Here is a 17,580-nt window from a genome sequence, read left to right on the forward strand (position 1 = left end):
ACTGGCAGAAATCTAGGGACTGGCAGGTGGTATATCCATTTGGTGGAATATACTATACAGTTAATAAATAAGTAGATGTACTCACTAACACAGAAAGGTATCTTAAGATAATGTTTACAAGATAATATGTGTACTTCCGGTTTTCAAACTTCATAACATAAAATATCCACTAGTATATGTAATTTCATACATAGAAAAGCATCCAGAGGAATACATATGAGGTTATTAATGGCGGTTTTCTATTTTTATTGGATTTTCTGGATTGGCATTTTAAAAAATTTTCTCTGCATTTGGGTTAGAAAGCATCAAATTGGTTCACACTCATTTATGTGAGCTATTAGACATTTTAGTTTTAAAAAACATACTTTTAACTACATATTTTCTTCCTGAATTAATTTGAATTTATACACTGGAAAGTGAAAAGCATTTATATTTTCCTTCTGAAATGCTGAAAATACTTAACATTTTAGTATCAGTAAAACATAATGGTATTGATGTTGGTATAACTGTAGCTCTTTTATATCTCAATGGCTTTAAATTTCAATAACCTAAAAAATACTTACTATTTAATTATGTTAATTTTCTTCTTTTTGCCTCTTATTGTTTCTACAGAGGCAGTTGGTGTGACCAGTCAGCGACCAGTGTTTTGTCCTTTTCATAAGAAGGAGCAGCTAAAGCTTTACTGTGAAACATGTGACAAACTCACCTGTCGGGACTGCCAGCTATTAGAACATAAAGAGCACAGGTACCAGCATCTTTCATTATGTACAGAATTTTTTAAGTGGGAGACAGAGAGGAAGGGAGAAAGATGAGAAGCATCAGCTCATAGTGCAGCACTTTAGTTGTTCATTGATTGATTTCTTATATGTGCCTTGATGGGGGGGCGGCCTCCAGCTAAGCCAGTGACCACAGGATCATGTCAGTGATCTCACACTTAAGCTGATGAGCCGGCAACCCCGTGCTCAAGCTGGTGACCCTCGGGGTTTTCAACCTCAGTTCTCAGTGTCCCTCGAGGCTCTATCCACTGTGCCACCACCTAGTCAGGCATCATCTTCTAAGTTGACTATTTTAAAGTGCCTATAGTTTAATAAAAAGGATTTCAAAATGTTTATAGCATCAAACTTTCATGATTATGAAATCGTAAAATAGTTAATAACTTTGCTTAAATGTCTGTGATTAGTTTTTGGCAGGTCTGCCAAGTGAACTTTATAAAGCTCTAAAACCATGATGATGCATGTGTGTCTTCCCCAAACTTTCAAAATAATTTTGAGTGTCCATGAATAATATTTTTAAAGACTCCCTCTTAATGGATAATTTTGAGAGGAGGTGAAAACCTGCCTTATAGGGATATATTAGTATTTTAACTGATTATTTATATCCTTTATACTCTTATTGTCTTAGTTTTTTATTATTTCTTTGCTTGGGGGCTTTTGCTCATTTTACACTGATACATTCATGTGAAATAATTGACTTATTTCTTCAGATACCAATTTATAGAAGAGGCTTTTCAAAATCAGAAAGTGATTATAGATACGCTAATCACCAAATTGATGGAAAAAACGAAATACATCAAATTCACAGGAAATCAGATTCAGAACAGGTAAATTTACATATGTGGTATTATATAATAAGTCATCTTTATATAATGTGTTAAGTATCCTCACTTTTAGAACAGACATTTTATTTAACTTGTGGTGAAGTACATAGCTACCAGATGGCCATAATAACATGGTTGATAAGACCCAGAAACTTTGGGTTTGAAAGCTTCTTTTCAACCATGAAATTTCAAATCTATTGTGGTGATTAAATGCATTTCATAGCAGCTCAGTTAAGATATTGATAATTCATCATTATCTCTGTTTTTCAATTTTAAAGAAATACCAGAATATTTTTGGAAAAAAAAGCAACTTTTTTTTTTTTTGCCAGTATTAAAAAACATTTTAACACTCGATTATATACATGACTGCTATTTTAAGACTTGTTAACTTTGAGGTGCTCTTCTGGCCTCTCATCTTTTAACTGCAATGAATGCAGGATTTTAGGACCAGGATACAGGGATTGTTACAGTGTGTCACACACCTTTCTCCTTGTCAGGTGCAATACTTCCCAGTTTCTACATATTGCCTATTACATTTCTGTCTTCCAAAGCAGGATTATCATCAGCTGTCCAAGGGTCCTGTCTCACAATTTAGCAATTAGGGAAGCAAACCATGACCTCTTTGGGGAAGAGGGAGTTTGTCTAGCTCCCTTAAATCCCTTTTGGGGCACACACTGGCATTTTCAACCTTTACAACACCTATGAAATTCCATGTCTCATTTCTTTTGTTATTTTGCATACAAATGTAACATGTCTCCGCCTGAAGAGATCAAGAAATGCCTAGAGCCTGAATTGCCCAGGACCACAGTTGGTTAGAGCATCATCCTGAAGCACAGAGGTTGCCGGTTAGATCCCCCAGGCAGGGCCCATACAGGAACAGATCAATGTTTTGTCTCTCTCCCCTGCTCTCCTTTCCTCTCTCTCTAACATCAGTAAAATAAAACATAAAAAAAAAAAGAGCCTGAATAAGAAGGCTCACAGGATTGGAACATTCTCAGGGAAAATTGTGTAAGCCTTTTGTGGTTCATCTCCTTAAGAGCAATCATAAACTGTTATTCTTATAATTTGGGGAAATGACTATGGTTGGGCATTGGGGAATTTTTTCCAAGGAGTTCCCTGGTTTACCTGATTTATAAAAAAAAAAAAAAAAAGATTCTTAAACATAATTTAACTTTTTTCTTAATGCCCCATTATTATTAGTATTCATTATTATAGCATATACATTGTGGTAGTAACAGTTTTAATATTTTTGTTAGTTTTTATTATTTTTCTTTATCAGCTCTCGTTTTATTTTACCTTTCTTTTTCATATAACAACTATAGTTAACCAAAAGTTATTTCCCTTATCCTAGTTTAATAACAGTCCTGTACACTTCCAAATAGAGTAATTAGTAGGTTTAACATTTTTTGTAACTTTGTAATTGAAAACTTATAATGAATATTTATGGAATAAAGAAGGATAATTACAGTCATTTCTATAAAATGGTAAATGGTAGCACTTGTAAAATTACTATTTTTATGTGAAATATCCACCCTTGGTGAAATTTATCCTTTTGACATTTTTCTTTCTCTTTGACAATGTATGTATGGGCCAGATTTCACTATTTTTATTACCATATGGATGTCCATTTGTTCCAACGCCATTTGTTGAAAACACTGTTCTGCTATTGAATTGCCTTGGCACCTTTGCAAAATATTAGTTGCTCATATATGTGTGAAGATATTTCTGGACTCGGTTCTGCTCAGTTGGTTTTCTTTTTCTGCCAGTACCCCATTTATTTCATGATGGCAGCTTTTTTTATAGCTAAGTCTTAAAATCAGATAGTGTGAATTATCCAATTTTTTATTTTTTTTTTACCTTTTTGTTACTAGTTTAAGCTGTTTTTCCAAAGTAATACATTATTGTGGGGGATGATTTTGTATTGCGGCAAAAAAATTAAAGAATCTTTGAATTAGGTGTTAACTGCTTAGATCTTTATAACCTGCCTGATGATAGAAGGATTAAATTTACTGGATTGACTGACTTGACAATTCCTTTTTACACATGTGCACACATGGGCCTGGTTGTCCCTGTTGCATTCCATTCCACCAGCATGAGAATTTAAATTAGTATTTTTGATCCTATAGCTAATGTCTTGAAGAATTTCCAACAGAGAATAAAATCTCTACCCTTTTGATCTTAAGTTTTGGAGGGCAACTATGGGAGAAGCAAACAAGAGAAAGAAAACTTTTCATTATCTCATAATATTTGGGGGTGCCTGGTTATTCTCTTCTGCTTCTATAAGATATTCTGGTGTGATGCTATGTATTTTCTTTCTGTCCACCTCGATTTCTAATCAAAGGGGAAAATATCATATTTAGTGGTTGATTAAACAAAGTAATTATTTGGCTGCTTATTTAAAGCCAAATGTGTTATAAAAAAATTAACTATTGTCTTTTTGCTTCTTCTATTCAGATATGATGGATAGTGTAGTTCAGATGACTAAGAGTGACCCATTTACCTTTTTTTGCTTCTTAGTTGCAGTGAATACAATAGAACTCTTTCATAGTCATGGTTTTCTTTATCTTGTTTATAATTTTTTTGTCCATCCTTCTAAGCTGACTGTTGATATTCCTGGGTGTCATCATAATCTTTCTAAACTGTATTTTCTTAAGATGTATTTATTCTCTTACAATTTTAATATTTTGATTTTAAGGTTGGATTAAGTGGCTGTGTATTTCAGGAGAATTGCATTTCTGCTGTCTTATCTTCAAGAAAGTAAATTTAAACTGAAGGATCCTTAGAAATAGCTGAGCTTCTAAGTGCCAAAAACACTTTGGTCTAATTTAGTCTTTAAAAAATAATCAGTTTTTAAATATTGTTAAACATATTTTCTGCCTTAGATTTTCCCCTTTCATTTAATTTTTAGGATAATAGAAGTAAATCAAAATCAAAAGCAGGTGGAACAGGATATTAAAGTTGCTATATTTACATTGATGGTAGAAATAAATAAAAAAGGAAAAGCTCTACTGCATCAGCTTGAGGTAAGTTACTGATAATGGGACAGTATGCTGTGATTTAAGATATTCTTACATGTATTTGTGAATTTGAAAACACAGCCTTTTTCATATAATTGTTTCATGATTCAATAGTAGTAGTTCTCCATTCTCATGGTTTCCTTTGCCAGGCTCTACATAGTCAAGCTGATGATTTATGGCATCATAAAACAATGTCTTTCTTTAAAAAATGTTAATTTTTGTATTACTGTAGCCTGAAAAATTAGAGTGAATCTACATTAAGAAAATGTAACAGAGCAAATATGAATGCTGCTGTCTAGGAAAGAACATTATTTAATAGTATATAATGATGTTGACATTCATGTGGGATTTCCAGACCTTGGGCTCTTTACGAAAAGGATGAAAAAGACATTTGTTCTGATATATTTGGTCATAATTTTTTAAACCAAATGGTTATCATGTTTTTATAGATTATAATTCTTCTATTTCAGTTGATTTCTAAATACAGTAATTCTAGCCTGACCAGGCAGTGGCGCAGTGGATAGAGCGTCAGACTGGGATGCGGAGGACCCAGGTTCGAGACCCCAAGGTCGCCAGCTTGAGTGCGGGTTCATCTGGTTTGAGAAGAAAGCTCACCAGCTTGGACTCAAGGTCGCTGGCTCGAGCAAGGGGTTACTCAGTCTGCTGAAGGCCCACGGTCAAGGCACATATGAGACAGCAATCAATGAACAACTAAGGTCTCGCATCAAAAAACTGATAATTGGTGCTTCTCATCTCTCTCCGTTCCTGTCTGTCCCTATATATCCCTCTCTCAGACTCTCTCTCTCTCTCTGTCTCTGTAAAAAAAAATAAAACAAATAAATAAATACAGTAATTCTAAGTGAAAGGATTTAAGCATTTTTGAGCTTTTGACACACCCAATGCAGCAAATGTAGATAACTGAATTATTAGAAATCTTTGTGTGAGGTGTTAAAGAACAAAAACTCGGCTGAATAAATTTGAAGATCTAATTGCCTAATACTAATCTACGAATGGGGCAGCATCCCATCTACAAAGTGAGGAAATACTCCCACTAGGATTGTCTGAACTCTTACTGTTTACTTCACAGTGCCAAACAGGGCCTTGCTTACAAGAGGCATTGCTGAAGAGATGAGTCATTTTAGAAACTCATTGAAGTGACAGTTTCGCATCACCAAAGGGGTGGGGTGCAGTTAAGCAAATTTTTTAGAAAGAGACACTAAGTTAGCTGGATTTAGTTCTCAACGGTCTACCGTTAACCTTATGAGCTATCAGGTAAAAGTTAGGTGCCTCCTGTCCTCAACATTTTATAGTCATAATTGCTAAAGCCAGTACTTGGGGAGAAATGCTCAGGGCTCTTTGGATAGTTATTTCCTACTGCAGCTAAGAAAAGGATTTCATCTTCATCAGCTGTTTGACATTCCTGAAGGTCAGGATTTGAAGTCGGTGTTTGACTTCAAATAATAATGAAGTTACAACTTTTACATGGTATGTTAACATATTAATTGCATGATATTTTAGAATTCTTTTAGTATTTGATGCAGAAGAAATTCACAGTGAAGAAACAACTTAGAATGAGAAAAGAGTAAAAAAGCATTTTAATGTTGGAAGTTAAAAAACACTAAAAATAATTTAGTTCAACATTTTTATTTTATAGTTGATAAAATTATAAGGTCTTTGTCAGAAAGTTCTGCCCCTCCTGCAAAAGCATGGCCACTCCTGTGATTTATCAGCCACACTGGAAACCAAGACTAAAATAATTCTTTGTTCTTTTAGAAACAAACACTTATTTAGTGACGAAGTATTCTGGCTGGGAGGAATCAAGTTTTTAAAGCTCTGCTTAAAATAAAGTGACTTCAGATTGCTTTCCCAGTGCTCAGTAGTGGCCATTTGTTTCCAAACTTCACTGTTTTTTATTTATTTATTTTTTTTATTTTTTTTTATTTTCATTTTTCTGAAGCTGGAAACAGGGAGAGACAGTCAGACAGACTCCCGCATGCGCCCGACCGGGATCCACCCGGCATGCCCACCAGGGGGCGACGCTCTGCCCACCAGGGGGCGATGCTCTGCCCATCCTGGGCGTCGCCATGTTGCGACCAGAGCCACTCTAGCACCTGGGGCAGAGGCCACAGAGCCATCCCCAGCGCCCGGGCCATCTTTGCTCCAATGGAGCCTTGGCTGCGGGAGGGGAAGAGAGAGACAGAGAGGAAAGTGCGGCGGAGGGGTGGAGAAGCAAATGGGTGCTTCTCCTGTGTGCCCTGGCCGGGAATCAAACCCAGGTCCTCCGCACGCTAGGCCGACGCTCTACCGCTGAGCCAACCGGCCAGGGCTCCAAACTTCACTGTTAATCAGAATCATTTGCAGATTTTTTTTTTCAATTAAGATAAAGAAAAAAAGATGACTAAATCCCCAATCTCTAGGAATGAACCTGGTCATTGGCTTACAGTTTTTACAGCTTCTTTTAAAATACATCTCTAGTCCTCATACCCATTCTCCTGCTTCACAGGATTCTCCTTGAAGGTAAATAAATGTAGTCAATTTTATCTAAGACTCAAGAGAAATCAGCCCAATAGTTACTACTATAGAAGACCAAGAAACTAGACCTTCTGATTCTCAATTTGCAACCTAATTAAAAGTAAACAGTTTCTATTATTTTTAGAATGTCTCCAAAGAAACAGTTTTCACAAAGGTTAAAAATAGCCAAAAAGCCCTGGCCGGTTGGCTCAGTGGTAGAGCGTCGGCCTGGCGTGCAGAAGTCCCAGGTTCGATTCCCAGCCAGGGCACACAGGAGAAGCGCCCATCTGCTTCTCCACCCCTCCCCCTCTCCTTCCTCTCTGACTCTCTCTTCCCCTCCTGCAGCCGAGGCTCCACTGGAGCAAAGATGGCCCGGGCGCTGGGGATGGCTCCTTGGCCTCTGCCCCAGGCGCTGGAGTGGCTCTGGTCGCAACAGAGCGACCACGCCCCGGAGGGGCAGAGCATCGCCCCCTGGTGGGCAGAGCGTCGCCCCCTGGTGGGCATGCCGGGTGGATCCTGGTTGGGCGCATGCGGGAGTCTGTCTGACTGTCTCTCCCCGTTTCCAGCTTCAGAAAAATACAAAAAAAAAGAAAAAAAAATAGCCAAAAAGTTATCTCTCTCAACCTTTAATTAGACATGACAAAGCCATAATGGTCACTGCAGTGTTTCCCTTCATTCAGTTTAGCACATGTGTATTTCCCACATTTGAAACTGACTATGTCTAGGATCCAGGTTAATTTTTTTTATTAAAACTCTTAAGTCTATATTGGAGTGGAGCAATTTTACTTTTAAACTCCTTTTTTTTTTTTTTTTTTTAACCAGTAAAGCCCCACTCTCTTCCCCTTTCCTTGCCGGGTAAAAGATTTTTGGATAGTGACCTTTAAAATAACCCAGGTTCAGTGCACTCACTTTTTGTTAACCTGCATTCTTCCTGTGTGTGCCTTTCTCAGAGAAAGGTCAAGCCTTGATAGAGAATTTCTGTGTTCTGCTTTTATGTAGCTTTTCTGAGAGTGACAGTGCCATTGGTCACTGTATCAGTGGGTTCCTATGTGATTCTCACTAAACAAAAAGAATGTCTTTTCTACCACATAGAGTAACATACATGTTGTCTGCCACGAAGCATGATGAAGCACAGACTGGTTGCAATCAGGACTAGAATGCCCAAAAGGTGAAATCATGTGATTGAGTGAATCATGTGTTGTGGGAACTCGACTAGACTGCTGAGGGTGGGGTACACCTATTTTATTTGTGGGTATTGAATTTCACAGGCATTTACTACATTATAGCTAATCTACAGTTTTTGCTCCTTTTGGATATTGGAAGATGCATGAACAGAAACCTAAACCCAAATATATAAAAAGAGAGCAGGGGTAGGCGCTGCGGCTGTAGGTAGCAATCGGCCATAGTGTTCTGCTGCAGTAAGATGGAACCTTTGTACTAAGGGAAAAAAAACCACACTATTTTCAGTTTCTTAGAGGTGGTGGTTATTCTAAATTGGTCATCTGAAAATTACCATTAAAATATGTTATCAGCAGAACTAATCTTGAAATTACTTTCTTCTTTTCAGAGCCTTGCAAAGGACCATCGTATGAAACTTATGCAGCAACAGCAGGAAGTGGCTGGACTCTCTAAACAGCTGGAACATGTCATGCATTTTTCTAAATGGGCAGTTTCCAGCGGCAGCAGCACAGCGTTACTTTATAGCAAGCGACTGGTAAGATAGGCCCAGCGCGACTTAGTGCGCCCTCAAAACTCAGAGAAACAGTGGAATTATTGGAATGCTTACAATCCAGAATTGATTATTAGTCTGGCTTCAATGACCTTTCCCTATTTTTCACATTAAATGGTAAAAATACAACGGTGGCAAATGTAGGTTAACAGTTGTCAGGACGCAAAACACAGAGTTTACTCTTGCATTATTACTTATTTCTTGTTGTATTATTTATTTTTATTATTAACCTACTTTGCCCATTCCTGTATTTTGGGTTTTAAAATATGTCATTTTTGGCTGACAGAGAAGCAAGCACAAGCCCTTTGTGCATTTCCTGATGGTGTGTGCGCCGTGATCCAGCTCATGTTCACAGGTTCAAGGCCCCAGAGGTCTTGGGGTTGGGGCGTTGGTGGTGAATGGACAGCCTGCCCTGCCCCAGGTCTGGTTGACAGAGGAGGGGCACCTCAAGGGCCAAGGGGAGCTGCGGACCTGGCCAGTGAAGTGACAAGGCCCCAGAGATAAGCCAAGAGCCCACATGGGACAGTGCTAACTCTTGTCTCTCTGCCCAGTGGCTCGCCTCATCAACTCACTCGTCTACCAGCAGGCTCGGGCCAGCAGAAGAGAGCCAGTCTAAGGGAGATGATAGAGTTGTCCCCTCCCCACTGCCCCCACGTTTCTCCTGTTTCTCTTTGGCCTTGTCATTTTTCCAGCCTTTCCCCCTAGCCTCTACTCCCTGTTTGGAGAGTCCGTTGCAGCCCAGGTGGTTAATAAAGTAAGTTGCCCATTGTGCACACAGAGTTGAGGCTTATGATTCATTTTAAACATTTTGGAAGAGTTTCAAAACCGGAATATTTGAAAATCACTGTATTATGTAACTCTGTTCTCCAGAGTTCTTAAGCTTTGTAAATACAGATATATTTACCCACGTTACCCTTTACATATTATTTTTACACATTTAGAAGTATTTCTCGTCTCAGGAAATTTGAAAATCACAGTTACACAACTCTGTTCCTTAGGGTTCTTGTACTTTGTAACTAAAGCCATGTTTCCTCAGGTTAGACTTCCAATGATGGCTTTTACACGCATAAAAAATTTTTTAAATGCCTTGCCAGCCTAAAATTTCAGTCTTGGCTTGCTGTTCTTAGTTCATCTTTTTGGAATAGCAGAATCATTTCAGAAATTCACTTTTAAATACATTTTAATATTTTCACAGTAATTTCTTAGGATTCTTCTTTTATCCTTATGTTTTTTAGCAGGAAGGTAAGAGATATTGACAGAAGAGAGACCAGGAAAATAAAATAGTCATTCTCTTTACCGACAGCAGCTATTTCTAGAATATTATTGATTAGGTAACTATAATATTAGGTATAAGTAGTAAAAAGGAATTCTGCAATCCTTTTATTCCATTTCACCATCCCCTCCATCTATTTGATCTTCAGAGACCTTCTTGATATTTCCTGAATGTCTCATTGCCAGTTCCTTACTTCCAATCCTCAGAACATACTGTGCTGTCTTCCCTGGGTCCTGGTACCCTTTCTTAGAATGCCTTTTCTCTCTCCTGATGAACTAATGCTCATCTTTAGGTTCTTCTTTTCCTCTTGGTAGCCTTCAGTGACGACCAAAAAGGGTTAGGTTCCCCTTCTCTCTGTTTACAGAACTCTTGTATGTGCCCATCGCACTCGTACTAATTTTTATCTACTGTTATTATAGTTGTGGTTTTTCTATGAAACTCATTAGAAGGTGAGACTTTGGTGTTTATCCAGAGCTTGAAGTATAGGAACTCAATGACAGATTGATGGTAAACAAATAAATAGGGTACTAGATAATATCTCTGTCAGAAGCTAAAGTAGAGACAAAACTTGATGTTAATTTTTACAGGGCTGGAAACTTAGAAACACTAAATTTCTTTTTACTTTTTATTTTAATAGAAAGAAGACAATTACAGCATTGGCATCTCAAAAATTGTTTTGACATCTTTTATATTAAAAATAAAAATTTTTTTGAACAGCAGCTAAGATTTCGACGTGAAACCTGAGTTTAAGTTCAGATACACCTGAAGGGATTAAGCAATATATTTAATGACCGTTATTTATCTTCTACACTAGTCAGGCTTTATGATTTCTCAGAATTATTTAAAACATGCATCAGGAGTTTTGACAAGTATAATGGTTTACATTTTAGAGAGGTAATAAAAGTAATGTGACAACAGGAGAGCTCTCGCTTTTTATTGAATGCCAGTAAAATGCAGCAGAAAAAAATGTTACTTAAGGTAAAAAGCAGAGTTTGGCCAAGTTTGACATTACTTTTAGGTCTTGCCATGATTAAATTAGCAAATAGCTACACACTATCTGAATTTTAAATAAATTCTGTGTCTTGTAGTGCAAAAGAAGGAATTTACAGTACATTACCTCAAGGGAAGAAATGAAAGTGTTCATGCCCATGGGATTTACCGCAAAGTTCCCATTAGTTAAAGCTGACTTTCTTTTAAGGAAGTACTGACAGTTTTGATTTAATTATTTTTCTTGGTAGAGGAGAGCAGGAAAGGGGGGCAGTTAGTGGAGAAGAAAAAGAGCCCAAAGTTTCACATTTGGCTGGGGAAAGTTAAAGCATGTTTATATGTTTGTGGGAGTGGTCTGGTAAAATGGAAAGTTTAGGGAGTGGGAGAGGGGAGAAGATTGCTGAGCAGTGTATGAGTAGGCAAGGGGTGGGCGGGCTGCCTTTGCAGAAATGGAAGAATGGGTGTTAGCTATAAGCTTGTCTAATTGATCCTTTGTAATAGGAGGGAGCACTAGTAATGATTGGGTGGTGTGAGTTTGTGGAAGGTCCCTGGCTGTTCCCGTTTTCTTCGTGAAATAGTAAGCAAGACTCAGCTGAGATTGAGATTTAAAAATCAATTTCAAATCAAATCCTGGAGATTTGAAAAGAGAGAAGGAGATTTGGAAGGGTCATTATGGGAGTAGGAAAGTGACAGACAGGACAGATGTCATATAATAGCCCGTCAGCCTCAGGGACCCTTCTGAAGTAAGACTTATCTAGGGACAAGGTTGAGGAGAGTGCAAGAGACTATGTGTAACTGGGTATGATGGTGTATGCAAGGCACTGATTATGATGATTGACCCTGGGTTTAAGCTGGATAAGAAGGAATTGAGGAATAAGAAGCTAGGGATAATGGTAAGGTGAGATTGAAGGACAGGGAAATTGTAAGAGCAAAGGCTTATAGGACCTTTAGGTTTGTAGAAGTACTTCTATCTGTGCAAAGAGGAAGCAAGCTGTAAGGAAAGATCATGGATGTTAAAATCACCAAGAATGAATGACAGGAGTCATGGTGAAGGTGGTGATAGAGAAACAGAGGCTAAACTCCTCAAGGACTGAGGGAGGGTGATCAAGTATTCGCTGAGGACGACTTGTGGACGGGGTCGGTGGGGAGGGGTCTGATGATGAGACACTCAAAGCACAGCAGCTAGGAGAGCCACCCGCTCACTAGCAGACCTAGTTACAGGAAATGTGCTTACATTTCCTGAGCAGAGATTGATTTGTGACTCGTTAGCCACCTAGTCTAAATTCTGAATCCTCCTTTTAAAAGAGTAATTAAAAGAAATGAAAGAGAAAAATATTCAGATTTTTTTTTTTTTTTCTGAAGCTGGAAATGGGGAGAGACAGTCAGACAGACTCCCGCATGCGCCCGACCGGGATCCACCCGGCACGCCCACCAGGGGCGAAGCTCTGCCCACCAGGGGGTGATGCTCTGTTGCGACCAGAGCCACTCTAGCGCCTGGGGCAGAGGCCAAGGAGCCACCCCCAGCGCCCAGGCCATCTTTGCTCCAATGGAGCCTCAGCTGCGGGAGGGGAAGAGAGAGACAGAGAGGAAGGAGAGGAGGAGGGGTGGAGAAGCAGATGGGCGCTTCTCCTGTGTGCCCTGGCCGGGAATCGAACCTGGGACTTCTGCACGCCAGGCCGACGCTCTACCACTGAGCCAACCGGCCAGGGCCCAGATTTTTTATTTTATAAATTCTTGTTGCTTCTGTGAAGTTTTATGAATTAAACTGACTTTAACATATCGCTATAAGATGCTTTTTAGTTTTATATTCACAGCTTAGCCAACTGAGTTATACCTCAAAATTTTTGACTTTTTGGAAAGAAAAATGTTATGTGTCTATTTTTATAATTTATATTTTATCATTTATTTTGTGTTGGCATATATGCGAGAGACAATTTTTTGTGTGTCTTTACTGAGAGTGTAATGAGTTATTTGCCAGAGAAAGATATAGATGCTTAATTGTCTCCTTTCTCCTAGATTACATACCGGTTACGGCACCTCCTTCGAGCAAGGTGTGATGCTTCCCCAGTGACCAACAATACCATCCAATTTCACTGTGATCCTAGTTTCTGGGCTCAAAACATTATCAATTTAGGTAGGTCATTGTGTACATTTTCTCAAGTGCCACTTGATTCTGGAACTCTCAATCATGATGATATGTTACTGAAAACGTATTTCCTTCTACCCCCGAACTATTTTTATTAACTTGATTTAAAGACATGGAATCTTGCTAGTATTTTATTGATATGTGTCTATATATGACACGTGCATCAACATATACACATGGAAATGCAAGGGACAGTGTAAAACATCCTCTTTTGACTTGGAATTAGGAGTTCTGTTTCTTATAGATCTTGCTTGAACTTTTTATCAGAATGGGTTGATAAAACTCTTGACTTGTGACTCATTGATACAGGATTTTTGATACTTAGAATGTTTTCTGAGAAAACAGTATTTCTTCTACTATTATCGGCTTGCTGACTCTTTAGACCCCGTCATCGAAACACCTAATGGTTCATTTGCTTTATCTTGCTAAGGAAAACTACTTGGGTTTTTTTCTTTTGCCTTTTATGTAATAATAATATGGTTTTTTTTAATTTCCTAAGTAGAAGTGTTACATGCATTCAGAAAATTGCCCAAAGTTTAGGTATTTGAGTCCACTTAATTACCACAAAGGAAGACTGTCCTCTTAGCAACAGCAGGAGCCCAGCCATCTTTGCAGGCAGTTCAGCAGGAAGTTATTATTTTAGCTTTCTTGTTATATTATTTGCCAGAAGGAGAAGTCTTCACTTTTGTCTCCTTTCTTAATATCTCATAGGGAAATTATAGAAACAAATTTGAGAATAACCTACACATTCTTCATCAACTACCAGTATTCCCTTTGATGACAGCATTGGGCTCATCAACTTCATTGCAGAATCATCAAAAGTGGTTGCTCTCTCTGGGTAGGAAAGGAAGAGAGGACAGGAAAGAGCCAGTACTCTCAGAACACAGGAGGGCAGGAAGAACTAGGCTTACACAGAGCTTGTCCATACAAAGGAAGAACAGAAAGAATGATGGTAGCATGTCCCTTAAAGAAGAAATGATAGGTGCCTTTCAGGTCAGTGTAGAAGTACATGCAGCCATGTTTATTGATATGTAGTAGGCAACTGGGATCACACAAACTCCCACCTGTATTACCAAAGAGAGGCACCTTAATTAACACAAAACGTGTGTCTATCTCCTAACTCTATCCCACCCTACCAACCCACATTCAACTATACAGAGAACCTATCACAAAGTTTATATATATATATATATATATATATATATATATATATTCACATAAGGTTATATATATATATATATATAACCACATAAGTAGTCATAGCTGTACAAATATATGTACTTATAAGCATGTCACTTACAATATAGATGTAGGCATAAGTAAAATCAAGAATACATGTGTAACTACACACATAAATGAATATAGTTTTAGGTAAGTTACATCAGCAGAAAACAAAATAAAAACAGCATCTCTATCTTCAAAATTATCTTTTAATAATAATCTAGTTAAATAATATCTTTTACTATAAAACTTCTCAGAGCTGTTATTTATAGCTCCGTAAATTGTCATTTACAATGAGATTTATATCTTAAATCTTCCAAGTAGATAAGTTTCCCAAACTTGTGTATCCATGGCTTCTGAGAAACATCTTTCATAGTACCAGGGGAAAGTACTGATCTAGATGAATCTTCAGTTAATGTTTTGGTGATTTGGGTAAGTTATTCAATCTCTCTGAACCTTAGATCCCTTGTCTGTTAAAAGGAATTTAACAAGAACATACATAGACCTACCACTGTCACTGTGCCTAACACACAGTAAGTATGTAATGAATGATAACCATATTTTTTAAGGATGCATATACTTTGTATATCTAGAACGTTTAATTGAATCTCTACTGTTGCAGAATTAAGCTTTGCCTTATGCTTGCCTCAGACCTATTAGAGGCACCTTTATCTCTGTAAGTGTAGTTGGAAGCCACTCAGTGTTCTCTGTGGGAACACTGACAATCATATGCACTGCGAAGGTGTAAGGAACTTGAGAAATTACAAGTTATTGATACTAAAGAATCAGAAGTACTTTGTGGAATTGTTTCTAGAACCAGTGTCAGGTTTGCTTGTTTTGTTTTAATGTACAGTAGCAGTTCTCGAAATATAGTCTGAGGCTCCTTCAGGGAATCGGAGAGGCCTCCCCTTTCCAATTACATCTTCATGTGTGGCTGGATTTTCTTCCTATTTTTCAATCTAAACAATATATGATGACAGATAATGCAGAAACAGATATGAGAGTTCAGATGTTAAACCAGATAGTTCAGCTGTTAAGCCAGACATTTAAAGACATTTTCAAATACAGTGTATCTGTAAAGTCATGGTGCACTTTTGACTGGTCACAGGAAAGCAACAAAAGATGAAAGAAATGTGAAATCTGCACCAAATAAAAGGAAAATTCTCCCAGTTTCATACCTATTCAGTGCAGTTCGATGTGGGCTCACGCACAGATTTTTTAGGGCTCCTTAGGTAGCTATCCCGTATAGCCTCTACAGACTCATCACTGACTGATGGCCTACCAGAACGGGGTTTCTCCACCAAACTGCCAGTTTCCTTCAACTGCTTATCCCACTGAGTAATGTTATTCCTATGTAGTGGTGCTTCGTTATAAACGCGCCAATATTCACTTTGCACTTTGGTCACGGATTCGAATTTAGCGAGCTGCAGAACACACTGAACTTCCCTCTGTACCATCCACATCTCGACTGGCATGGCCGTGGGCTGCTCCGCTGTATACACGGTGTTACATCATCATCTGTGCAGACACACATGCTGCCACATCATCCTACAGAAACTGGGAGGGTTTTCCTTTTATTTGGTGCAGATTTCACATTTCTGTCATCTTTTTGTATTTTTCTGAAGCTGGAAACGGGGAGACAGTCAGACAGACTCCCGCATGCGCCCGACCGGGATCCACCCGGCACGCCCACCAGGGGCGACGCTCTGCCCACCAGGGGGCGATGCTCTGCCCCTTCGGGGCGTCGCTTTGCCGCGACCAGAGCCACTCTAGCGCCTGGGGCAGAGGCCAAGGAGCCATCCCCAGCGCCTGGGCCATCTTTGCTCCAATGGAGCCTTGGCTGCGGGAGGGGAAGAGAGAGGCAGAGAGGAAGGGGGGGGGGGAGGTGGAGAAGCAAATGGGCGCGTCTCCTATGTGCCCTGGCCGGGAATCGAACCCGGGTCCCCCGCACGCCAGGCTGATGCTCTACCGCTGAGCCAGCCGGCCAGGGCCTCTGTCATCTTTTGTTGCTTTCCTGTGACCAGTCAAAAGTGCACCATGACTTTATGGACACACTGTATATAAAACAGTGCCTATGCCTCACTGTTTTTCTTTAAGTTATGTTTTTCATAAAAGTGCGTTATTATGGGTTATTGTTTTAAATGGATTAGTGAGTAAAAATTTTTTTTTTAATTCTCATTTTTAGTTTCTAATATGGTAAATTTGGTTGGCACCCCCATTAACAGAAGCTCTTTGGGGCATTTTAGTTTTAAGAGTGTAAAGGGTACCCAAGTGGAAAAGCTCCATGGCATTCAGAAGTTCAGCAAGACCAATCTTACAAAATGTGGTATTTCCCTACCAGAAAAACTTTAGAACTTAACCTTTTCTCTTTAATTAGGTTCTTTAGTAATCGAAGATAAAGAGAGTCAACCACAAATGCCTAAGCAGAGTCCTGTCTTGGAACAGAATTCGCAGCCACAAGGTGGCTTATCTTCAAACCAGTTATCCAAGTTTCCAACACAGATCAGCCTAGCTCAGTTACGACTCCAGCATATGCAGCAACAGGTAATGGCTCAGAGGCAACAGGTGCAACGGAGGCCAGCACCTGTGGGTTTACCAAACCCTAGAATGCAGGGGCCCATCCAGCAACCTTCCATCTCTCATCAGGTAAATTTGGAAGCAGGCCTGTCCTAACTTAGATCATTGTAGTACAATTGTGTTCAGCGGCTCTTCAAATAACCAAGACACCATCATCCATGATTTAAATATATGAATTTATAAAAATGTATTGCATTGAGGATCCCTGATTTAACTCCTAGATTTTAGCCCTTCTGAAAAAAAGAATTAATGGTTTATTTAACTGGTACATCGATTTTCATCTTCTCTTCATGGTCTTAATCTTATAACAGGATAAATTATTGCATTCCTAAATATAAATAGTCCGTGCCTGTAATTAATGGGAAAAGTTATGTATGCGTAACTCCTAATTCCTTTCTTAGTGATTTAGAATGACCGATACTCATATTAAGTACATCTTCTCTGTAGTACAATGTTTAAAAAACCACATTGCAACTTGGAAACTAGGGTGAAATGAAATAGAAAAGGGCAGAGATGTGGTTC

The 17,580-nt window shown here is 38.7% G+C and overlaps 1 protein-coding gene across 6 annotated transcripts in view; it reads left to right on the forward strand.

Annotated features, from left to right (window-relative positions):
• TRIM24 (tripartite motif containing 24) overlaps window positions 1–17,580 on the forward strand; it is a 95,410-nt gene that overhangs the window by 61,072 nt on the left and 16,758 nt on the right. For 2 of the 6 annotated variants that reach the window (XM_066362803.1, XM_066362802.1), the window contains exons 4-10: window positions 613–745; window positions 1,484–1,600; window positions 4,506–4,620; window positions 8,693–8,839; window positions 13,131–13,248; window positions 14,943–15,014; window positions 16,859–17,127. In XM_066362803.1, coding sequence (XP_066218900.1) covers window positions 613–745; window positions 1,484–1,600; window positions 4,506–4,620; window positions 8,693–8,839; window positions 13,131–13,248; window positions 14,943–15,014; window positions 16,859–17,127 — 971 coding nt within the window. The remainder of the gene's footprint in view (window positions 1–612; window positions 746–1,483; window positions 1,601–4,505; window positions 4,621–8,692; window positions 8,840–13,130; window positions 13,249–14,942; window positions 15,015–16,858; window positions 17,128–17,580) is intronic. The other 4 variants (XM_066362806.1, XM_066362805.1, XM_066362804.1 and 1 more) reach the window with 3 other exon arrangements.

Source organism: Saccopteryx leptura, chromosome 2 (assembly GCF_036850995.1).
Source record: "Saccopteryx leptura isolate mSacLep1 chromosome 2, mSacLep1_pri_phased_curated, whole genome shotgun sequence".
Classification (NCBI taxonomy): domain Eukaryota; kingdom Metazoa; phylum Chordata; class Mammalia; order Chiroptera; family Emballonuridae; genus Saccopteryx; species Saccopteryx leptura.